Source organism: Gopherus flavomarginatus, chromosome 2 (genome assembly GCF_025201925.1).
Source record: "Gopherus flavomarginatus isolate rGopFla2 chromosome 2, rGopFla2.mat.asm, whole genome shotgun sequence".
In the NCBI taxonomy this organism is placed as follows: Eukaryota; Metazoa; Chordata; order Testudines; family Testudinidae; genus Gopherus; species Gopherus flavomarginatus.
In genome coordinates this window covers 95,645,160-95,670,772 of record NC_066618.1, presented here as the reverse complement: position 1 = coordinate 95,670,772, position 25,613 = coordinate 95,645,160, and the positions used below count along the sequence as shown (strand labels likewise).

The following is a 25,613-nucleotide window of genomic DNA, read 5'->3' as shown; positions in this document are numbered from 1 at the left end:
GCAACAGTATTGAAGGAAATAAACCACAAATCTCAAGGACTGTGTGTTCTGACGCAGTCTTACCCAATGAAAAATGTAAATGGCTAGAAAGTTTCAACTTCCTCTGTCCAATATTAGGCATTAATAATAATACATCAAAATATTGCTTGTATAGCTATGAAAATTTTTAAATATTTTTTAACAATGTAACAGTGAGAGAGGCAACATGGCCTAGTGGATAATGCACTACAATGGAACTCAAGTGATCTCATTTCTGTTGTCTGGCTAGGATGTGGGATCTTGACAAGTCACTTCAGAGGTCTTTAGGTGGCTAACTCCTGTTGAAATTAATAGGAGTTGGCACCTAAATACCTTACAGGATCTTGGCCTTCATCTCTCTGGGCTTCTGTTTCCCTTCGCACCATTTCTCTGACTTATCTATTTAGAGTGTAAGCCCTTTAGGGCAGGGATTGTCTTTTATGCTTTTGCACTGCACCAGGTACAACGGGATCTGGATATCAATCAGTTGGGGTGCTACTGATATGCAAACAAATAATAAAGATTAGATATGTTCAGGACGCAAAATTCAGGTCCAGATTGTGAACATCTCAAATCTATGTGGTGGTATTAGTGTAATAAATTGCAGGGTAATGAGATAAACTTCATTTATCATCTGTACTCTGCCCAATAATCTCTCTCTGCTGTATAACTTCTAGCATTCCAAAACTTCAGTTACACTTCAAATAAAAGCCATTTTTCTTGTCCCAGAATGTTTTCTTCTTTGAGTGTATAGAGAAGCTCAGAAGCCTGAGATGCAGTGTAAAATAATTAGTTCAGGGGTACTGGCAGGTTTAAAGTCAGATATTTCATGAATCATCAGGGCTAGGAAGGGTAGTTTCATCTCACTAGATTGCCAGGAATCCTGTACTTTCAATGGGATATAGCTCTTGACAGACTGTGAGAAATCAGAACATAGAAATTGCAACATTATTATGACTATAAAAGCTATTTGAGAAAATGTTATGAGTTTCTGGAAAGATATTAGTTAATAGCTACTTTGTAAGTTTATAGCACATAGAGATGATGTGACAGTGATGTATGGTATAAAGATTTTACTGGTACTGGTTTGGAGTGACCTACATTACTCACTCATGGCTTCATCACACCTGAATAATATGTCCATCCCAAAACTATGCCAATAAAACTTTTATACACATCACATACAGTTTTTCTTCTTCTCTGCATATAGAGAGAAAGAGAGAGAGGATCCTAGTCAAGTTCAACCAGAACATTTCAGTCTGAAGACTCCTTTCCAACCCACTATCGGCTCAACAGTAGCTTAAGCCCACAGGCTTAAAGTAGACCCTCTGTCCTTTCAGCTGTCCCTTTTCTACCATGATAATACCATAAAAATATGGTAAATAAAATAGATACATGTTTCTGCTCTTAAATTTGTATGTATTTTCTTGCATTTCTTTTTCCTTTCCTTTCTATTGCTGTATTTTCTCTTCTCTATATTCCATTTTTCCTCTTCTACCTATTCATGTTTTAACTCTATCACTAATTATTTTACATCCTTTCCCCTTGTGTTAGTCCATTATTTTTCACCATCTACTTTTTTCTTCCTTCATGTCTTCCTCACCTTATCTCTGTTCTAGTGTGGCCTAGTGGATTGAGTACGGGATTTAATCTTAAAAGCTAGATTCAAGACCTAACTCTGGTGCAAGTCATTTTTCCCTCCTATACCTCAATTTCCTCATCTGTAAAATGGAGATAATGATACTGACCTCTTTGAAAGCTACAGATGAAAAGCACCATGAAAGAGCTACGTATTATTATTCTGTAAGTGTCTCACCACACTACCTCCTTCCCTCTATCTCCCAAGTGATCTCTATCCCTCCTACCTATTGCCCTGCCTGAATTTCCATCTCAGCTGTCCCTTGATTTCCCATTTATTTTCTCTTCCAGATGTAACATTTTCAATTTGGACCTAAAACATATCCTTGTAATTTTAATTCTGCTCAGTTCTGCACAAATACCTTAATCTGAGCCTGATTGCATGCCTATTGTATTCAACTGGAGCTAATCCATGGACTTCAGTGGTTGTTGGATCAGGCCATTTGTGAGTAGTTCCACTGATTTCAAATGAATAACATACATGAATACAAAGCAGTAGAATCTGGCCCTTAATTATTAAAATTCTATAGTAAAGGTTAGAAGGATGGGAGATTGGGGGATGAGCAAGAAAATAGTTCCTGTACCAGTAATCAGTCATTCCCATGGCCTCTAAAGCCTTGCCAAAGAAAACTGTGTGTGTATGTGTATGTGTGTGTATATATATATAATGAAGCCTGGCCATGTTCACTCATGAGGTTATTCACACCAGGGTCTGGAGACGAATTATGCCTGTTCCCTGTCAACATGGGAAAGGCGATCCAAGCAATGAATACCCGGGGACAGCAATGCTGCCACCATGCAGGAATGTTTGACACTTCCCAGTTATTCCCAGACTGAAAAAATATGTCTATTAGATAAACTAGTGTAATTTCATTTTTACATTCATGATCATTTGCCACAAAACTATTTTTGTCCCATGTCTGTCTATAAAGCGTTAGCCTTCCAATAGATGGGATTGTGTGATAATGATGGGTGAGAGAAAAGCAGCCAAAGCTTGGCAGAGTTAAGTGACTCACACTGTAGACTTAGACTGCTAAGAGGCTGATTCTATAAGTTATGAAGTGAAATTGAATCCGCCTATATAGTTCGAGTGAAGTGAAATACAGGCACTGAGATTTTGATACTCGGAAAAAAATCTTTTCTCATGCACAAAGTACTTATATCTGTAATTGTAGATATGAGATAGTGAGTAAATGAAAGATTAAAAGCTACAGTGTAATGTTCATGGCCTTTAGCCATAAAGGTCTAGGCTGTGACCTTGTTCTTGAAAGCTAAGCAGGGTTGAGTTTAGGTAGTGCTAAAATGGAAGATTGGCCAGGCTATGTTAGGAAATGCTGTTGGTTGTTCAGTAGTTTTGGTGGATATTGACCAGTGCTCCAGCAAGATGCTAGAGGGCATTATTCTGTCTTTTGAATGAGATTTAAAACTAGGTTCTAACCATTTCTGATTATGTTATGTTCCATGAAACTTTTTGAAAGAACAGGGTGTTAACCTTTATGTCCTGGCCAAATATCAGTTCAGGCAATCATATTTTGCATACCTAAATTGCTTCTGTAGTTTTAAATGTACACAGTCCTAAATTATTTGTGTAAAGTTACTGTGAGCTGTTATGCAGCTGTTGTATTCCAATCCACCACCATCCAACTGAGGACTTACATATAGAAAGGGCTTTTTTCCTCTCTCTTGGGAAAAGAGCTGAGAAAATATTTGAACAAGCCTGATAAGAAATGTGTTACTGATTTATTGTTTATGTGTAAGATTCATATGCAAAGTTTCTATATTGGGCATATTCTTAATAGAAAAACAAACAATCCACTACCATTATATTAAAAAAAAAGAAAATCTCTGAACCTTTTCCAAATTGCTCATATTAAAAATTTTGTTGAGTGTGAACAGGGGACCAAACTTTGTCCGTATTGCACGGTCACAAATCTGGAGTAACTTCACAGAAGCGAATAGTTATTTTGGATTCATGCTGGTGTACTGATTGAGAATGTGTATTGATCCTTTTGCAGAAAACAAGAACAAGAGGACATTCAATGAAACGGGAAAACTACGGTAATACATTCAAACCTGATAAAAGAAAGTACTTTTTCATTGGATGCACAATTATCCTGTGAAACTCATTGTCCCAAGAGATCATCGAGGCCAGGAACTTAGCAGGATTCAGAAAAGTATAACAAGACTAACCAGAGTAACAACCTTATCTCTCTCATATTCTGGGACCAACATGGCTACAATAACACAGCAAACAGAGTAATAATAGTAATTACTAATTTATAAAAGAGCTCTGGAAGAGATATAAACCCACAAGCTTTGGGGCATAAACCAACCTCTACCTATTCAGATTTAGGACGATACTTTCTCTGAGGGGAAGTTATTCCACAATTACTCACTGCAAGGTTTCTTCATCAGAAGCTGCAGGTACCTACCACAGTTGGAGACAGGTTAGACTAGATGGGGGCCTACTGCTGTGATCTGGTATGGCAATTCCAATCATCTCATGTATTGAGAATAGAGTTTGGCCTGCTGCCTTTAATTTTTTTAATGACACAACTTAATCATTTAATTTTTTGTAATTCTATAACTGGCTTCTTTTTAATTATTTAACATTTCTAACTCTGCTCTTGCATATAACTTGATACAATAGTTCTGTACATGTCTGAACAATAGTTTTATGTGAGGAGCTTTCAATCAATATATAAGCTCCCCTTACTCGTGTATAATGGTAGCGCACATTATTTTTATGTAGCCAAGCAGAGAAACACTGTTCCGAGACAAGCAGCATCCCTACAAAGGGTTGGCAACAAAGCATCCATATTCAGGCAGCACAAAATATAATATCTAAATAAAGTGATGAAAATTCAAGCCCAGTTGAAAAGATTCTTTCATCCTCTTTTACAAAAATGTCTAAAGTGAATTTTAAGTTTATGAACAGTGCTAGATTGAGAGCATTGGAGGCTTATATCCGCTATTCTCAGAGCAACTGCTACCAGAGAAGGCAAGCAGCACAAGCCTTCTCACTATATTTTGAAGGCATTCTCTTTTGCAGAGTGAGAGGGCAATTCATTCTGCATGCTCATTCAAGGCCTGATCAAATCCCATCAAAGTCAATGGAAAAATTCTCTAACTTCAGTGGGCTTTGGATCAGGCCCAGGAGCCTTGGTCTTTCTGATGAAAATTATCACTGATGTACTCAGTACTGCTAGTTGTTGTGGTGTATTATGTGATGTACATCTGTGTTCAGTAGAATTAGATTGAGATTTCAACTCATTTCACTCAAGCCATCAAACAGTTCTTGGCTAGTAGGAAGCCTGCTTTTCAGTAAGAAATTCAGACAAATTGGAGCCAAAGAATGATTCTCTGTAATTGCTGGAAAAAAATTGGCCTAAATTTTCCAACAGATGCTCTATTTTTCACAGGTAAAGCTGGCAATTATATTGGAAGTCACTTCAAAAAATTTCAAACTGTAGCTCTTCAGAGGCTGAGACTAAAGTATACCTAATAAAAGAGTACAATTAGGTGGCTGGGCATTCACTTAATTACATCTTCAGCATAACTGAGCACCTCATTTTGCAAACTGTGACTTAAGCATGTAACTTCATCCTACTGCATGCTTAAAATACATTTGTTTGTATTCTGTGGTTCTGGCACCTGTATTTGTGGGATAAGGCCTTGATTTTCAGAGGTTTGTCCCACTTCCCACAAGACAATTAGGCCCCGATCATAGGCATAGTTTCACTCCTGTATTGGAGGGGGAAGAGGAGTTCCAGTCAGGTCAAAGGAGCCGCATGTGGGTGAGGGCAAATTCCAAGCCAGCTCGATGCTTGCAGTTTTGGGGGAGGAATGCCCCCCTGCCACCTCCAAACTAGGCCCATGGCCCTGATCCTGCAAATGCTTACTGCATTACTTGGAGTTATTCTACTGAAGTCAATCGGACTGTTCACATCCTACTCATGCACTTAAGTGTTTGCAGGACCAGTACCTTTTTATGTTATGAGTCTGACTTCACAGTATGAGTGGTGATAATGGTGTGAAGGCATTGTTCAAAACAAACAAAAGAACAAGGCAAATAGTACCATACATCTAAACAATACCATATGATGTAGACAAGAGACCTTCAGGCAGTCCTGCATTCCTTCCAGTGTTGGGCTGCCCTTCAGAGCAAAGACTCTATAACTCCTCCATTTAGGGATGAAGTTTAAGGACAGTGCTTGAGATTAAACCTGGTGTTAGGGGACCACAGCCCATCCCTTGTGCTCTATGTGGGAGTGGTGCAGGTCCCTGAGGCCCACATAGGAAGTATGAAGAGAAATAGTGGAAGCTGGCCTGGGGAACAGCCACTGGGCCACAAATCCAGTGGCAGTTGGACACCATGCAAATGGCATGGAAGGTTACATCCTTTACTCCAGCTCCTAGACTGGAAGGTCAGCTCTGGCGTGGGAACTTAACTGCTTTATTATGAATTCCTCCCCCATGTGTTTATATAGTCTCCCTCCTGGGGTGCAAAAGGATGGGAGACAGTACTTTCCCTGGGAAACTGAAATTAGAGGGGGTATTCAAATTTACAGGGAGGGGTTGGAAAATGACTAAACTGGGAACGCGTGTAGGAAAATCCCTGAGTGGGAGGGAGATGGGGTGTTACAATCTCTGTTATCTCGAGGTGGAACAAAATAGGAAGGATAAGCTTTTGTTTTGTGTCTCTTCTCCTAAGTCTGGGCTAAGAGGCGGGCACTTTGCAGTCATGAGTTTCCGTTTCCCCCTTCTGAGGGATGGAGTAGGTAGGTGGGAGGGGATTTTGCCGTGTGTTAGGTTCTCTCTCGGGAAGGGGCGGGGACAGGGTTTTACTGTGTGTGAATGAGACATTTAAAATCTCCCTCGGTCAGCTTGTCTGCGCTACTGGACAGAGCAGCAGCCCCTGGTTTGGGGGAAAGTTCTTGCTCGGGCTGCGCTGGGTGTGGGGGAGACTCAGGGGCTTTTCACGTGCCCTCTGGCTCCGGCTCATTAGGAAGCATTTCCAGTGAATGGGCCACAGTTGCTGCTGCAAGTATCCGGGGGCGGGGGGCGGGGGGCGCCAGCGGCTGAGGACCCAGCCCAGCAAACAGCCTGGAGATGCAGAGGATGCAGCATCTCCTCAGTCCCAAGGAGAGGAGCGAGCCGCTGTCCCTCTGCTCCTGGCCCCAGCCAGGTTCCTGCGGCAGTGAGGCAGGGTCCCAGGAGGCTGGTAAATGAGGGTGGCCCGGGGACAAGGTGGCCCTGAGAGGAAGGCGCACCAGGGCTGAGGCTCTGCTCGCTCCTGAGGCTGGGGGTTTTACAGCTCCGCGGAGCTGAGCAGACAGGGAAGATGTGGTTGTCTTGTTTACCCGCAAACTACTTCCGCATGTTTGGTACTTGGGATCTGAGCTCTTGCTTGCCCCCAGCCTCTCCGAGCTGCCACTTGTCACCAAACACCCCCTCCAGTCCGGGCCGCTTGTATTCTGTGGGTACATTGCACACCCTGCCCCAAATCCCTCCCACGTGCGTAGTGTGCTTGCACTGAATGCAGTGGGGGCAGGCAGCTGTGCGCAGCGGCATCATGCACAACTAGGAAAGCTGTGTGTAAAAAGCCCCTCTGATGTGCCCCCTCTATTATCCCCACCTGTGAGCTGGTGGGGGAAGAGGAATTTCCTCCCTTCTGATATTATTCTAGAAAGTTTGCAATGTGGCTATGAGCTCAATCAGTTAGGATGAGCGGAAGATACTCCCCTCTCCAACTATTGGGAGTGACTTTTACTCTTTTTGTGTTTGGAATGCTCCTGGTTGCACCAAGTGACATTTATTGTCAGGATAGCTCCTAGACCTTCTTGCCTGGGCTCTGTTTCCCACCACTGATCCCCATCTAGTGCCACAGAGGTGGAGCCAGTTTGAATGCTTCCTATACCCATTTCATAATCTACAGGTGGACCTAATTAATGCTAAAGTGATCAGTGTGGGGTCAGGTATCAGCTCTCAGTTGGGGCAGCTACTGTTGCCCCACTTCTCCCCTGGTCAGACAGACCCCTCCTGTTGTCTCCCTGGCTGTTGTTTGAAGGGCCCTGGTGGCCTGCTCTCCAGAGAGGAATGAATGACCCCACCATTGCTACCATCCTTGGGTCTCCTGGCTAGTTGGTTGGCTGGCTGCAGTTGCTTCTCAGCTGCTGGTGGTATCCTGGAGGAGGAAGGGGAGCTGTGTATGGAGCTGCTGCAGGACATTGTGGAGGGGGATACTATTACTGGACTGAGTGATTGTATCTTCTCTGTTCCTGTGGTGGTGACTGCTGCTTTGTTGGGGGGGGGGGGAGTGACTGAGGGTGCCAAGTCTACACTGGTACCCTGGCCTGACTTCATAGAGGACCCCTTTCCTCTATACCCATCCCCTTGAACTCCGTGCCTGGTCAAGAGGTGTAGCATTGTGGTGGCTTAACTGCTGGGGCCCTGATCTCAGTCTGGTTCCTGCCCTTGGTCCTGATCCTGTTCCTGTTGCAGTTTCCACGCTTCCTCTTCGCATGTCACTACCAGCCCCGGGGTTGTCTTGTCTCCTTTTTCCATTGACAGCCCCCAGGAGGTGGTTTTTGTTTTCCCTTCTCCATGTCTGTCAGGGACTGCCTTTCTCCCTCTGCTGCTGCCCCTTGTGCCAGGTATCGAGACAGGGTCTGCCCCTTGTTTGCCCATCTCTGTAGGCTAATTAAGTCTTCAATAAGCTCCATGTCGGCATGAGGTTTTGTCCACGTGGAAGTGAAGTCTACATTTGCTTGCACAAAAAGATGTAGAAAAACAAAGCTAACACACAGAAATGCACCCTGAGAAATGTCAACACTGCCTATTATGATTAAATTATTGTATACAAAATTCAAATCCATCTTTCCTCTGTTTCCTTACTTGAAGTGCAACATCTGTGAACTTATCTATACAGTTTAAGTAGAATAGGTATAATGAACAACCCATTTTCTTTTTACTGATAAAGTAACTTGTAAAATACAGTATTGCATGTTAGAAAATTTCAAAATATTTTCCAGATCCTGTGAAACTTATTTCAATAAATGCTTTAATGGACAAGCTGCATCTAAAATATGCACAAAAACCCTGGATTGAAACTCTGAAACTTGTACGTCTTTGCATGGTAAGAAATATCAGCAAGTTTGTTGGCAGCTGGATAAGATGAGGGTCTTTGACGAAAGGGCAAACAACAGAAAAGTCTCTAATCTGAAATTTTTCTGGGACTTTTTTTTTGTTTAAGGTGAAGCTTTTTTCATGGAGCTTTCTTACACCTATGAAAGCCTGATTTCTGTTTCTTAGAATTGACGTGGATACTTTAAAACCATGCAGGGAGTTGCTTTCCATTAACAATGTTGAGCCAAATGCAGGCCTTGTTTGATAATCTTAGCAATTTTCATAATACTTCTTAAGGGCTTGAGGCCTTTTCAGTTTTTGACTTCAGTGGGAGTTGGCCTCAGTAAAGAATGACTGAGCCCGAAGGTTGTGACCCCACAAAGACTTAGACACACCCTTAACTCTATGCAATGTGAATAATCCCAGTTAAGCATGTGCATAAATCATTGCTGGCTTAGGACCTACGTAAGGCGCTCAGGATTGGCCATTCATGGGGGACTGTGGGTCAGTTGAGAGGCTCCTACTTAGATTATCTTTTATAATTTTAACTTTTAAGGTACTAGTCATTTGGTTCTCCACGTTGGTTACTCTATTTAAGTGTCTCCTTCTATAAACAATGGTGGCTCCAACACAGTCATGAATACTGCCTAGAAAGAACAAATCACATTTGTGTCCATGTCCTCCTATGCTCTTTATTAATATTTAACTAAAATATCCACAAAAATGGGAACGTAATTTTGCTGATTGATTTTGGAGGTCTTTAGACAATGCCTGCCAGCAAGGAGGCTTGGAGGTCCTAATTTCTATTTAATGTCACATTTTCAAATAGGACTCGGCCCTGATCCTGTAAATGCTTACGCAAATGAGTCCTTAGTTACTGCTCATTCATTTTTTACTCAGACACACTCTTCCTGAAGCCAAGAACTCAATAAAGACTTCTGGATTGGCCCCTAGGAAGCCTGGTGAAAGTAGTTCAGATTATCAAACAAGGCCTGAATTTGACCCAAAGAGTTTATGGATAGCAGTCCCTTTGCTATTTTAAGTACTTAGACTATAAGCTCTTTGTTCTGTTTGTACAGCACCTAATACAGTGGGGTCCTGCTCCACAACTTGGGCTCGTAGCTGCTATGGTAATACAAATAATTAAAAAAGGCTGTATGTCAATTGCTACAGTGTTAAGAGTGTCAGTCTATTTAATTCAGTGGGATTACTCTAGAGCTGGGTATTATTATTACTTTTACACACGAGTAACTTTATGCATAAGAGTTTGCAGAATCGGAGCTGTGGTGAACTGCTTTCACCTCCATGTGAAATTACAGAATTCTTTTTGGAGTGAAATAGCTGATGCTTTTATTTTGGATTGGGTTTGAATCTTTCTAATTCATACACAGAATCCAGTTTCTTTTTAACTGGTGATGTTTGAAATTTATCTTTTTTTCCTCCCATATTGTGCTAGGATAAACCACCTCGAGGTTCTGTTAGTGTTACCCCACATCATCCTTTACTCTCTTGCTTGGAGAAGATACAGAGAACTTTAAATGGTAACAAGATGCAAGAAAATTCATAATCCATCATTGAACGTTCCATGAAATTGCCTGTATCAGGGTGGAGGGAATGTAGGAGGAGTGGTGGTTGACTGGACACGACCTCGATTAGAGGGTTCCAATCAGGATTAAGATTCTATTGTGCTAGAAACTGTATAAACACAGAGGGTAGACGTTATCTCTTGTATTATCTATACTAGTATAATCAGGGGTCGGCAATCTTTCAGAAGTGGTGCGCTGAGTCTTCATTTATTCACTCTAATTTAAGGTTTCGTATGCCAGTAATACATTTTAACGTTTTTAGAAGGTCTTTCTCTAAGTCTATAATGTATCACTAAACTATTGTTGTTGTATGTAAAGTAAATAAGGTTTTAAAAATGTTTAAGAAGCTTCATTTAAAATTAAATTAAAATGCAGAGCCCCCCAGATCAATGGCCAGGACCTGGGCAGTGTGAGTGCCACTGAAAATCGGCTCACATGCCGCCTTCAGCACATGTGCCATAGGTTGCCTGCCCCTGAGTTAAATCATACTTTCTGAAGCAAAATAATTGCCATTTTTTCTAGTACATTGAAATCTGATTTAAATAATTTCCCCTTTTCAGCTAAATCTTTGTCTACTGTGATGAGCAGATTGGAATTTTTATCCAAACAAAGGGGGTAAGTTTGTTTATGCATTAAATGTAAATTAAACAGAACTACCTCAAATCCAGTGAGAATTACCGTATGGATGATTTAACATTTTGTGAACTTTCTTGGATTGACCTTCTAATGGGCTGTGTTATGTAGAACAAAAAGAGGATATGTAACTGTTTCCTCTTAATGAGTTATTTGTGGCATTCTTAGAAGTGGTTGTTCTGGTGGGGTTGAGGAAGCCATGCAAAGACTAAGGTAAATATTTGCTAAATACCATTAATAATGCAAATCAAAGAAGAGAAGACCAAAAGTACATTCTCTGGTTGGATAGTTATCAGATGCTAAGCCAAGGAACAGCTATCTTAGAGCAGTGAACATTTCCAAATAAAATAAACTGGCCTTCTTTCTTCACACAACAAGACTTCCAGGTAGACGATGCTTTTTCCTTTTCTGTAGGTTGAAATTTCACATAAGCCCCAATGGAACAGCTTGCTATTTAACATCAGACATGTTCTATGTAGAAGTTCAGTTGGAGAAAGATGGAAAGGTGATAGATGTAAAATTGGCTCACCCTGGAGAAGCTCCGGTGGTAAAGTTGATCTGTTTTTTTGTTTGTTTGTTTGGTTGGTTGGTTATCACGCTCCTTGTGTAACAAAACATAATCTTGTTTTTTATGGCTCTTTTTTCTGAAAGTGACTCATAATGGGATCCTTGTAACTGGCTGGAAAAACACCAACTAAGATACTTCTCTGCTATTGAACAAACTTCCATTTGACTGTTACATTAGCTGGCATAAATATACCTGTATACCTAAATGTATTGATAATGTTTGTCTAGTTCCTAGAAGACAAGAGTCCACATAGCAATTGGTACTTGGAATCCTTTTTAGCATTTTAAATGACAGTGATTCAACAGGTAAGCAGGCTGAGCTATTCTCCTAGTTAGATAATGGTTTTTGTACTGCGTTTTACATCTTCAGAGTACTATAATGTGTTGTAGGGTGCTCTTGTGAGTTGTTGTTTGTTAAAATTCTACCACCAAGCATAAGGGAAGAGTGGGATGATTTCTCTGCTTCTTACTTCCTCTTTAAATATTGCTACATCCAGACCTTCCACCAGGTATCTATTCCTTCTTAAAGCCCTACAAAAGTTGAACACTTATGTTCAACATACTAAATATATTCCTCAGGTGCTAAAAATTCCAGTAAAGTGCAGTTTAATATGTATTCCCAGAGGGGGTATTTTAATTATTGTTATGAGAATTTCTCAGCCATCTTCAATACTCATGCACACATTCCTGCTAATGGGGATTATTACAGGGAAGTCTCTTTTTCTGGGAGTCCCTTGTTAAAATATTAATAACATCACTGTGTACTAAAAGCATTGGTGCTGCTGTTTATTATTAGGTGAAACAACCTGGTGGGTAAAGTGGAGAAGCTTGTGCTGCCAGTGCTGTTGTTCTGTGGCTAAACGGAAGTGTGGAGGACTTCAGGGCAGTCAGCCCAAAAATCTGAAAATAATACAAATTAACTCAGAATAAACCGGAACAAATGTATCTAGCAAGGAAAATCTGTCATTTATGTTGGGTTATCTTATTAAGAATGGAAGTACATATTCAGAGAACCTCGCCACAATCACTCACTCATGCAAAACTGGCAAATGGATTTTAGAAATAACTTATTTGATAAATTCTGTCTTGGGTAGCTGTCAGTCACACAGCCACTCTCTTTTCCTAGTATTCTCATATTAAGAGTTTGGCATAACTAACTATATAATATTTTGATTTCTGGAAGGAAATTTTATTGAGTAAAATGAAGAATGTTGTTGTCACCAGTAAAATGTTTACAGAGGTGCTAGGAAGGGTGCTAGGAAAGTCTGACCTTTTAATTAATTTTATTTTTTATTTTTTTTTCCTCTAGGTTTGTGATGATCTAGTGCAGTTTCTAAGGTATAGACTTGCTTAGAATTCCTTGGCTGATTGGAAGGAAATTATTTAATAGTCTTTAACCTATTTTGAAAATAATTTCTGAAACATTTAAGTTAGCATTGTATTTTAAAGGGAATAGTACAAGAGTTTTTTCTCTTCTAAACATCCTAATATCAGGAAGCTACATATTGCTGAAAACTTTACGTATGAAACCAGAAAGTGATTGTTTGTTTTTAATTTCCTCTTTCTTCTTATCAATGTCCTTGTTTAAACATATCTATAGTAAAAATATTAAAAAATCATCCCTAATGCTTCATATTGGAGGACTTTTTTGTTTTTAATTCTTTATAGTCTGTAAACTAAAGGGGAGGAAATATAAACACAGCTTAGAAAATAACTGCAGGCAAAAGGTATGTTTACTTCTGGAGTAACTGCTTGTGTAAGCAGATGCGGCTCCATTAAATTCAACAATGTGTATTGGCTCTTTCTATCAGTTGAACACATGTAATGTATGTTTATCTTATAAGGACTGCAGGGCTGCATAACACCATTTAAACCTTTCTTTATTAAAGAGTGGACAATACATATAAAATAGTACAAACTATGGTTTTTGCCTAGTAATGAAACATGGATTCTTAAAATGATTTTCCAAATATTATTGCTACATAGATTAGCTTTTGTTGTATTCAGACCCTGAACTGACACACCCTCGATTTTTATTTTTTTCTTCTTTCTTTTTTCAGTTCTTCATCAATCTTCTACTGTGGCAGAATAATCTTTTTCTTTTTCATAATGTGAAGGAAGGAAGGGTTTTCACATTCCCACTAGTGATATTTCTAGAGAATGTTGTGCAATGGATTTAAAAATTCTTACTGCCAAATATTTCTTGATCTGTCTAAACATTTCCTGTTCCAAAAGTGACCTTCATTTTAAAGACCAGCTGAAAAGCTCATTAGATATTTATAATAAACTTAAAACAAATTTGGTCAACTGCTCCTTCCAATGAGTATATTTCAGTGGCTGGGGTATCTCACAAAAGTGTTTTTTTTTTTGTTTTTTGTTTTTTTTTTAACTGGAATAAAAAGGACAAGGATGGGTAGGAAATGGACAGACATATCCTTTGTCTTCCTTCTACCTGGGAGCCTGCATTGCACATTGGTCGTCTTAAATACTATTTGTCTCAAACCGAACGATTAGCATCTCTAATTTCATACATATAGCTAGTTGAGTTCAAAACTTTCTTTTTCTCACTCACTCACCTTTGGTGGTGGTAGTAGTACCTTTATAAAGTGCATCAAATGTTTTGCTCCCAATTATGATCTTAAAAGGTGATGTGTAGTTACAATATGTAGTGATAAGGGGGAAAGTACACTAACCCACCCCGTTAGAGTATGCCATTCAATCTAACTCCATCTCAGATATTCATTACTTTATGGTCTTTAATTGGTTAATGGTGGACCCTGTTAAGTAGTATTACATTTAATACTTCTCCATTTTTATAACATCTTACATTTGTGGGCCTCAAACCACTAGTGAAATAAGATTAACAAATGTGCCTGTGAAGTACAGAAGTATTGCTATCCCCATGTTTTAGATGGGGAAAACTGAGGCAGAGATAAATTAAATGGTTTACGTAAGTTTCTGGTTGGAGAGAGAATTTGGTCTGGTGGTGAAATCAGGAGATTTAAAGTCATATTCCTAACGCTGACTTTGTGTATCCTTGGGCAAGTTGCTTATCCTCTGTGTTTCTATTTACCCATTCAGACTGTTTAAAAGTTTGTCTATTTCACAGTGGTGTTAGGAGATATAGTGTGAATAGAGAACCTGGAGACGTTTTGATGATAGAACTATCTATGGGTTTATTGTATTACGGGGGAGTGTTAGTACACGACTAACTGTATTGAAATGTCAAGAAGTGATGTTTCTAGCTGATAAGTTACATTTCCAGCTGTCAGATACATATACCATGCCTGTTGATTGCTTTCAGTGATGCATACTTAAGTAATGTCATATTTAATTGCATTGCTTTGTGCTTGAGTCAAGACTTCATATTTCCTGATATATTCTTGAAAAGTCTTAACAACGTTGTGAAATGCCAAATATTACAACCAGGTTTACGTCACTGTCTCTATGCACTGTATGAAATATTTCCACCTCCCTATATAAAGCTGTATGGTGTGTTTCATTCATCTTTAGGTATTTTGGCTGTAATAATTGTTCTTTATTGTTAGGATGAAGAATTATGATGCCTTTGGAAAGATTCTAGAAGGCCTGTCAAATCTGTATCAAATTCCAGGAAATAGGTTGTATCTCTTAAATATAATTAGCTTTTATTTGTCAAATATTTAATTCTTAATAATCTGTATTCTCTTTCCTAGTGACATGAAAGCTAAGGTATATCTTGCCTTGCAGTCTTTGGAAAAAGATCTCTATTCAATGTCCCTTCTGTACAGGTAATCTTGAGTACATAGGGCCTTTGGTTTTATTTTATTTATTTATTTTGCAATATGAAATTATGAAAGTGGTATAATAGAATTGCTCACAGCAGTATACATGGATATTGGGTTTTCTCCCAGTGGGAAGCCAGAAATCTTTGCCATGGTGCTAACTTCTCTTGGGAACCTCAGGAGGTCATCTAGTCCAACCCCCTGCTCAAAGCAGGACCAACTAAATCATCCTAGCTGGGGCTTTGTCAATCTGAGCCTTAAAAACCTCTAAGGATGGAGATTCCAGTACCTCTCTAGGTAACCCATTCCAGTGTTTCACCACCCTCCTAGTGAAATAGTTTTTCCTTATATCCAACCTAGACCTCCCACATTGTAACTTGAAAGCTTTGCTTCTTGTTCTGTCACCACTGAGAGCAGCCTACCTCCATCCTCTTTGGAATCCCCCTTCAGGTAGTTGAAGGCTGCTATCAAATCCCACCTCACTCTCTTCTCTTCTGCAGACTAAATTAGGCCAGTTCCCTCAGCTTCTCCTCATAAGTCATGTGCCCCAGCCCCCTAATCATTTTTGTTGCCCTCCGCTGGACTCTTTCCAATTTGTCCACATCCTTTCTGTAGTGGGAAGGGGGGCGGACCCAAAACTGGACACAATACTCCAGATGTGGCCTCACCAGTGCCGATCTGCTGGCAATGTTTCTACTAATGCAGTTCAATATGCCATTAGCCTTCTTGGCAGCAAGGGCACACTGTTGACTTGTATCCAGCTTCTTGTTCATTGTAGACGGCAGGTCCTTTTCTGCAGAACTGCCATTTAGCCAGTTGGTCCCCAGCCTGTAGCAGTGCATGGGATTCTTCCATCCCAAGTGCAGGATTCTGCACTTGACCTTGTTTAACCTCATCAGATTTATTTTGGCCGAATCCTCCAATTTGTCTAGGTCACTCTGGACCCTATCCGTACCGTCCAGTGTACCTACTTCTCCCCCCCTAGTTTAGTGTCATCTATGAACTAGCTGAGGGTGCAATCCATCCCATCATCCAGATGATTAATGAAGATGTTGAACAAAACCAACCCCTGGGGCACTTTGCTTGATACCAGCTGCCAACTAGACATAGAGCCTAGTGGCGTAGCCAGGTTTTAAGTGTAGGGGAGCAAACATAAAAAAGGTGTCCTCCCTTGGCTCCTCCTCTGGCCATGCCTCCCTTGGCTCCTCCCATTTTCCCCCCAGATTAACCCCGGACTGGCTTAGGACTCCTGTGGGCTTCCTGGGTGGTGCGAATACCTCCCCACCTCCCCCAAGGTCCCAGGAGAGTCTCTCCTGCCCAGCGCCCTTTGCAGGTATCCCTCGTTGGGCTGTGTGGACCGGCCCCACCTGCGGGGTCCTGTCCCCCTTGCCCCAGACTCCAGGCTCCTGTGCCGTGCCAGGGCCTCCCTCCATCCAGACAGCACGGCCTGCGGGCCCAGCCCCGGGGAGCCCCTCACCTGGACCCCCCAGTTAAAGACATCAGACCCCCCCCCCGGCTCACCTTCCGTCCTGTGCTGCCGCCTGTCCCCGGCCTGCTCCCGGCGCTTGGTGCGCTTCATACGGGGCTTGCCGGCCAGGTGGCCTTAAAGGCACAGGGGCCCTTTCGCCTTCCCCCGCGCGCCACATTAGCAAGGGGTGGCGGGGGGGCAGGAGTGCTTGGCTGCTGAGCCGAGGAGCCAGCCCCCTCGCTCCTCTGGCCGCGTCTGCCGCCCCCCCCATGGCTCCTCCAGCTGTGCTGCTGGCAGCACCGGCCAGCAGGCGCCGCTTCCATGCCTGCCGCCCCACGGCTCCTCGGCCATGCTGCCACCAGCGCTGGCCCAACAGGTGCAGCTTTTTGAAAACATGCTGAGGGGAAGCGGCTGCTTCCGCTGAACCCCGCTAGCTACGCTACTGATCGAGCCGTTGATAACTACCCGTTGAGCCCAACGATCTAGCTAGCTTTCTGTTCTCCCTCCTTTTGTAGTTGCATTTGCTTTCTTTATTGGTCCCAGCGGTGGGTGCATGCCTACACAACTGGCAGTTCTAGCAGATGTGTGGGGATGTGGTCATCTGATTGCCTATAAGCGAGGAAGACTCTTCTCCCGTCTGCCTATGCTCAGTAAAGAGTTTGTAAACCCCATTTGTAAACCCTCACTGCCAAAGCCTAGCCTTGGCTAGTGAAGATTACTTCTTGTGACAGAATATTGACATTTCTATGCAAACTTCTTGCTCAGTGTTGTAACAAGAAGGCTTATGGCTGTAATTACAGGTACCATCTCATTATTCTCAGGTTCACCTCTTTCATTACATTCAGTCAGTGCAAGGGGCCATGATCGGTAACTAATGTGAATTGGTTTCTTAGGAGCTAGTACTATGGTCTCTCTCTCGCTCACTTGTCAGCCAAGCCTTCCTTTTGTATCACCAAGTATACCCTCTTGTGAGGAAAGTTTCCAGCTGATGTATGCTATCAGGTGTCCTTCTCCATCTACCTCTTGGGAAGGGATTACCTCTAGTCCTGCCTCTGATGCATCTGTTTGCAATATGAATTGCTTCTTGAAGTTTGGAAGTACAACACTTGGTGTCTGTAGAGTATGCCCTTTCACTCTTGAAAGGCCCTTTCCCAGGTGGGCACCCATAAAACCTGTCTTAGGGGTTGTCCCTGGTTAGATCAGTTAGCGGAACTGCTATGTTGGTGAAATGTGGTATGAACTGGCAGTAGTAGCCAGCTATACCTAAGGAGGCCCAGATTTGTCTTTTGGAAGTGAGGGTCTTGTATGCCTGTAAGGCATGAATCTTATCCACCAATGGTCAGATTTGTTGTCTGCCAGCCATATGCCCTAGATAACAGGCTTCCTGTTTTCTTATTGGGCATTTAACGGGGTTAGCCATTAACATGGCTTCCCTCAGGGACTGGAGAATGGAGGCTTCCTTATTCAGATGGGAATCCCAATTCTTGCTATAAATGACTGTCATTCAAGTACCCTACCACATCAACTGCTGAAAAGTAGCTACTTTCCCATGTAATCTGGAGGGCGTTGTCTTAATGAAATATGCCAAGCAGCATAGAAAAGCTGTCTTCTCCTGAGAGTCCGGCCTTAAGGGGATCTGCTAGTACTCCTTCATAAAATCCAAAGTGGTAATGTACTAGGTTTCTCCCAACCAGTATAAGAGTTCATCTACCCGGGGGTAGGCATCAGATTTTGGAACTGCATTCACCTTTCTGAAGTCTACACAGAAATGCAGTGAGCAGACCGGCTTTAGAATCAGCACAATAGGACTCCTCGAGTCACTTTTTGGAATTCTGCTATTACCCCAAGTTCTAACATGGTCTTGAGCTCTTTCTTGATGGTTCCCCTCAATTTGTTGGGGATTGGTCAGAGCCCTGCCTGTATTACTTTAACAGGTTCTATATTAATGTGATGGTGGGCCATGGATGTCTTTGCGGGGTGATGCTGAGAATACTTTTGAAAAAGTGGCCACCAGTTGGAATGCCTGTTCCTTTTGGTTTACGCTCTTTGAGGGGCACTGCGCTTTTTTTTTTTTTTTTTTTTTTTAGGTAGTCATTAATTTAGGGTACCAATTCTGGTTCCTCAGCATGATGGAAGAGGTTTTCCCTGGTTCTCCAGGGATTCAGCAAATTTATGTGGTAAACTTTTTCCTTTTTCCTTTCCCGCCCCTTCTCCCCCCGGTTGTCTGACTAAATAGTCCATGGTTCTTACCTTCTTTATCACCTTATAGAGACCTTGCCACTTGGCCATTCGCTCTGATTCAGAGCTTGGAAGTAGTAGTAGAACTCTGTTGCCTGGCTGGGAGGCATGCATTTGTGCCCCTTTCTCATAATGTAGTTGTTATTGTGCCTATGCTTCTCTGAGGTTTTCTCTAGCCTATGCCTCATAACCTCCAATCGCTCCCATAACTTTAAGACATAATTGTACTATATTTTTCGCTCTTAGAGCCTGGCTTTTCCATGTTTCCCATACCAAGTCTCGTATGCCTCTTGCCGGTTACCCAGATAGCAATTTGCTTGGTAATGCTTGAGGTATTTTCCTTGATGGTGGAGAGGGGGGTCAAGAGTATTTGGTCCCAATGTCGAGGGCCTGGATAATTAATTTCTTGAGCATTCTCCTGAGCATCTGATTAAATGTTTCCACTAGGCCATCCGTCTGCAGATGGCATACAGATGAGAGTAATGCTTTGACTTTCTATAGTTCCCAGACCTCTTTGATCAGCCAGGATGTGAAATTTGTTCCCTGCTCTGTCAGGATCTCTTTGGGAATCTCTACTTGTGTGGAGACAGGGATAGTCTTGGCATTTTGTTCACTGTAGTGGCATGGCTTCCAGTATTAGGTGGTATAGTCCACAATAACAAGTATATGTTGGTGTCCAAAGATGCTCTTCTGTAGGGGATCTATAAGCAGAGCCAGCGCTAGGCATAAGTAGATTAAGCAAATTGCTTAGGGCCCCGAGCATCTTAAGGGGGCCCCCTGAACTTGACTGTTTTAGTATTTTGCGTGTTGGCAGGGCAAACATTCCTGTTTAGGGCCCCCAACAGATTAGCAGAGGCTCTGCCAATAAGATCAATTCCTACTCATTCAAATGAGGTCTCCACCAAAGGAAGGGATACTAATAGAGCCTGCTGGACTCACTTGGTGGCCACTAATTTAGCATTTGGGGTATGATGCACAGAAATTCTTGACTTCTTTAAGGACCCCTGGCCAAGAGTATCAGGTCAGAATCCTAGAATGTGTCTTGTCCTTTCCAAGATGTCCCGCACATGGGGTGCGTGAGCTAAATTTAGACGCTTGCGATGATATACCTGGGGTATTAGTAGTTGTGTCCATATCTCCTGCACTTGCTTGTCCTGATCTATGCAGTACAACAAGTCTGCCTTAAAGGCAAAATGGGGGGGGGGGGTATTCCTGTGTCCGCAGGGGATCCACCCTTTCATAGTCTATCAATGCTACTTGTTGTCGATAGCAGTAACAGATTATCGAGTCTGTCTTTTGTCTTCTAGCAGCTGGGAGGAAGCATCCTCCTTCCAACTTTCACTGCTTAAAATGATGGGTCTGCTGTTTCAGGGAAATCTTACCCACAGACCCTAAGAGGGCTGCCTGTAACCTATCCTGTCCAGAAACCAGTCAGCTGCCTGTGTTCTCCTGTGGTTTACGCAATAAGGCCATCCTGACTTGTTCATAGTTCTGGGCACTGCATCGTCTAGTCCCCAGTATGCTGCCTGGACGTCTCCAATGAGGAATGGAGCAAGCTGATTGCCCGTGGGGCTGGGGGTGATTGAGAGGCCATGGCCACCCTTTCAAAAATTACCAAGAATGACTCTTGGTCATTGTTTGTTAACATTTTGGAAAGTGTCTGGACTGGAATGGCTCCCTGAAGTATGGGAGACACATTTCCTCTATGGGCGGAGCCCTGAGTAGCAGCAGTTGGTACTAGTTCTGCCATCTGTTCAAACAGCTGTTGCTGTGTCTGCTGCTGTTTTGCTTGTGAGTCAGCCAGCCATTGCTGGAGCTGATTTACCTCCATAGCTCTTCTGCATGAGTGTATATAAATATAACTTCTAAAAAAAAAAAATAAAAAAGCTTCCTCTTTCTGCAAGGACAGTTGAGGTCAGTCCCCAATTCTGGTACCACATTGTTTGCTGCCCTTGGTATAGTCTCTCTAAGGGTTCCAGCTTTTTCCGAACTGGTCTCCTTCAATTTGCCTCTCATTAGGCCTTTCCATAAATTAACCTAAATTAAGTCTATCAGCCCTTAAACTCTAGGTTTGCAGTTGTCTTTTGCCTCCTTTGTCCAGTTTCTTAGGGGCAGCCTGGTGTGAGACTTTTGCACCTCTGCTATCTCAGACCTTTCTGCCTCCATTTTCCTCTCTGTTCTTCCTCTTTTATAGCTGGGCTTGTTTTTTTTGTTGGCTCACTTGTGGATTCATATCTTGGTAACTGCGCGGGGGTATGGACAGCCTGATTGCCTGTAAACAGGGAAGTTTCTTCTCCCCTCTGCCGATGCACAGTTACAGTATGTGGTTTGTAAACTACAAATGGGCATTCTGAAATGAAGACTGATCCTCAGCTGGTTTAAGCTCCACTGATTTTGAAAACAAAGTGATTTATGCCAGCTTAATATGTGGCTCAGTGTTTAGCGAAATGGGGTTGCAAATTTATTCATATTAAAATTGCACTGTATCTCACAAATAGGTACCCTGTTGCAGTCCCAATGCATAACTTGTCTTTGTCCAGTTCTCAGACTTGCATATCTGAGAGAATGGTCATTTCTTTTTGAGCTAACATGCCATGTCCTCACTAGTCACAAATCTGTCAGCAAATATTCTGAGTAGTTAACTGTGAATTGATGAGTAAGCTATTTGTACAGCTGAGTAGATCTTTCAGCCTGTTACCATTTTGCAATTCATTATTTAATACTTGCACTGTATGTGGATTGATGTGTGTGAGTCTCATTTGAGTTCCAGTTTATCCAAGTCACTTAATCATACTTCCTCCCACCTTGCCCTTGCATTAGTCTGTGTCTGTCATTCCAGTATTTTCATCACCCGTCCCTTTAGAGCCAGGGATGTACAAAACCAAAACATGTCAAATTTTAAATATGCAGCAAGCCTAGACAAGGGAGCAGAGTGGGCCCCAGCTGAAGCTGAAAATCCAAGCATTGAGACTGTGCATGATGCCACTGAGAGACGTAGGGTAGTAGTGAGTTGCCTGAGAGAGAATTTCTGAAAACTACCATAGAACTGCACAAAACCTAAAGCCAAGGCAATGAAAAGAGAAGAGAGAATATTTAATAGAATGAAATGGCTTTATATTGATTTAAATAGCACTGTTACTCTAGAACCACTGATCAGTGTGTATTTTGTAAAAAAATTAGAACACAGGATGTAAACAGAGTTACTGAAGTACTTCATGGAAAAGCAGGACACCTTGTGCAAAGAACTGGAGGTAATTTTTTTTTGTATTTGTTTAGATTTATAAAAACAAACCCCAACTTGAGTAAACAGTGTGCTCACAGCAAAGATTCTTCAGTAGTGAGCTGCATCATTAGCTATATTTATTATTTGTATTGAAGTAATGTTTGACAGGGGTTCTGTATTACAGGCACTGTACATTTACTGTAATGAAAAGATGCTCTGGGGACCACAGAGCTAGCAGTATATTCCAGCAGCCTGATTATCATACCATCTTAAAAACAGTGCTAGTAACTTTCTGATGTCATTTGGGGAATTTTGGGAGTAACTATGAGACTCACCATAGTTGCAGAAGAGATACTGTTGCTTGCCTAAAAGGGGGACTAACTTGAACCGATGGATTTTAGCATCTTGTTCTAGATCATCGTAGATTGTAGTCAACAGGGGCCTTGGGCTTTAACTGTCAGAATTCAGACATTTTCATAAAATGTATCTTCAATACATACTTTTGCTACACTGAGCCATATGAAAGTCCCTCGTCTATGTATTATTATTTTCTTTCCTCCCCGGAGAAGATGAGTCAATTTAAGAAACTTTGCCTATTTCTGTATTCCAGTTGGATGTTCTTTCCAAATTCTAACATTTAAATACTAGTATTAAGAAGACAGATTAAAATATTGCTAAATTAAGTCTTTTTTCAAGTTTGAATATGAGGCGATGTAACAACTGAAGTATAATATAACTTTCAAAAGATTAGATTAAATTGATTCTATACATTTTACTCATTGATATTTTAGCAGTAAAATACAATTCAACACTAGACTTGAAAATTACTTACAAATAAATGTATTATATATAATTTTGAGTTTTTACATTTGCACCCAGTTCTCTCAAGGATTTTTTTTTTTTATTGCCAGCTCAAAATTGATAATGTTTTGTAGTAAGCAATTGTAATTTTTAATTCTACTTCAGGAACCCCTATGAACATTGAATATTATCTATCTCCCTATCAAGTTCTGGAAGAAGAGCTGAATCCTGGTAAAAATGGATAAGCAGTAAAGATTAAAATAGTGTTAGCTTATTTTTTGACCTGGAATTGACTGTTTACAATTGTAGTCTGAAAAGAATCCAGTGTAGTTAAAGGGTGAACTCGCATAGTGAAGTAACTATCTTTCTACAATACGAGTTCCCTTTCTAGCAGAAGGTCACTAAATGGAATTGAAAACAATTTAAGGTTTCACTGCATCCAAGTTCATATGCAAGATAGTTCCTTGTAAGTGGAACAACTAGAATGACATTTCTGTATCTTTTGGTTCTTCATGATTGGCACTAAGATGGGAACAAATTAATTTGTAAACTGCTTGTTTAACAGTCCAAAAGATGCATACACTTGGTGCACTTATTTAGTGCAGGGACATGATGATTCAGGAAACTGGAGACTTTGCCACTTCCAGGTTGCTGGTACTAATTAAGACCAGCATGGTAGCAACCAAATGTCATTCAGTGACCTGTGTGAAATGGAACTGGTGGTCCTTTGGTCCTTAATGAAGACATGTTCATGTCACAAAAGAGCATCAGCTATGATGGTCAAACTGGCATCTTTGGCAATCTGGGTTGAAGTAATCATTGGCTAGATGATGATGGAGATCTTGCATTGTAGCTGTCTAGGTTGTGCCTGCACTATAGATAACTGGAAGACACCAGGCCTTCTAGTCTGGCACCTTTCACCAGCACTACGTTCATCTATATTTTCATAAGGGGGGAAAAAATGCACTGACTCATACCTGTCTTCTCTCTTCCCTCAGACTCCCAAGTATGTGGAACCAAAGTATTTGTAACTGTTGGAAGTTCAAACACAACACACAAACTTCCCATTTCTCCATTAATTGTGGATTCTCAGGCAGGAGATGGGTGAGATTCAAAGGCACTATTGACATTTCTGAACATATAAATGGACTTTCAAATCATTGGTATTAAACCCTGACATCATTTGTATTGATCCTATGATCATATCGCAGAGATGCAAACCCACTGTTAGACAAGAGCAACACTACTGTATTGATGGCATTATCCCTCTTGGGAATACTCTGCATAATCAGATGACTGTTTTTCCAAAAGAGTTTAAAATTATGTCCAAGTTCATATTAACTGTGAATTCCATGGGATCATAAATCTTAAAATCAGAAAGGACCAATGATACAATTGTGTCTGACCTCCTGTACAGCATAGACCATAGAACTTCATCCAGCAATACCTGCATCAAGCCCCTAACTTTAAATTGAATTAGGGTGTATCAATTAAGTGTATTGTAATTAAACTGTGTAATATTTTAAACTGTTTGCATGACCACTTCTAGGGCAGCATCATTTAATCTGATTGTCTGAACAGGTAATACAAGGGGTAGGCTTGAGGGGAAACTCCCCTCTTACCCTCACTGAAAATGAACCACAGTGCACTAATTTATCTCTCGAATCCTTTTATATTGCTCTGTCTTTGTGGCTCACCTTCCTTCTCTATCAGTCTTCACATAGACTTTGCTTTATGACATCTAGTCTGCACTTGCATTTTCCAGAAGGAGATTTTTCTTGAGGTGGGAAGAGAATCATCTATACCATGTGTGTCTTCATTTTACCCTGGGCACTAAGAATCCTTGTCACACCAGTGTCGTCTTTAACAAGCTTGCCTTTCTATCCTTTTTTCCTCAGCAGCCCTACTTTTTTACCACTGACTGATGAACTCAGCATGGATTTGTCAGCTTGCTTTTTCTTGTCGTTTCATCGGCCTTTTCCTATGTCCTCATCCAGTATTCAAGAGATACAGAAGTTTACAGGCATGTTTAATTATCTGTAAGATTAACTATTTTTGAGTATTCTACATAGCTTGTTTCCTTTTTATCTCCCTCATACTAATTTTGCAGGAGATGCATCCAGATTTTCTACCTTCTCTGTGAAAGAAAATCCTCTGATTAGTATTCCTATCAACTCAGATGTGATTAGCACATTATTAATGTGCTATCATGTAAATGTGACCTGACATTGGAAAATAATATGCAGAGGACCAAGAATAGAAATGACAATATAAGGAGGAAGGATAGTCTTGTGAGTAAGGCACTGGACTGGGACATGAGAAATCAGGATTTAATATGAAGCTATGATAGACTTCCTGTGTGATCCTGGTCAAGTTTCTGTGCCTCAATTCCCAATCTGTAAAATGGGGGTATACACTTTCCTATATTCTTTATGATGACTGTTTGTAAAAATTGAACGAATATTTTCCATGTCTCATTAATAACTACAAAACAGTTCAGAAATACTAATCTAAAAATGACCTGGCTTTAGGAATTCCAATTGATGGAC

At 41.2% G+C, this 25,613-nt stretch overlaps 1 protein-coding gene across 1 annotated transcript in view; it reads left to right on the top strand.

Annotated features, from left to right (window-relative positions):
- The window catches only part of LOC127043701 (mediator of RNA polymerase II transcription subunit 1-like), a 28,086-nt gene extending 2,880 nt beyond the window's left edge, over window positions 1-25,206 (top strand). Inside the window, exons 2-13 of the mRNA XM_050937771.1 lie at window positions 3,672-3,714; window positions 8,691-8,794; window positions 10,241-10,325; window positions 10,931-10,985; window positions 11,418-11,550; window positions 12,880-12,908; window positions 15,119-15,190; window positions 15,266-15,340; window positions 22,221-22,291; window positions 23,230-23,295; window positions 24,063-24,168; window positions 24,963-25,206. Of these exons, the coding sequence (XP_050793728.1) occupies window positions 3,696-3,714; window positions 8,691-8,794; window positions 10,241-10,325; window positions 10,931-10,985; window positions 11,418-11,550; window positions 12,880-12,908; window positions 15,119-15,190; window positions 15,266-15,340; window positions 22,221-22,291; window positions 23,230-23,295; window positions 24,063-24,168; window positions 24,963-25,107 (960 nt within the window). The 5' untranslated portion in view covers window positions 3,672-3,695 and the 3' untranslated portion in view covers window positions 25,108-25,206. The remainder of the gene's footprint in view (window positions 1-3,671; window positions 3,715-8,690; window positions 8,795-10,240; window positions 10,326-10,930; window positions 10,986-11,417; window positions 11,551-12,879; window positions 12,909-15,118; window positions 15,191-15,265; window positions 15,341-22,220; window positions 22,292-23,229; window positions 23,296-24,062; window positions 24,169-24,962) is intronic.
- The last annotated feature ends 407 nt before the right edge of the window (window positions 25,207-25,613 follow it).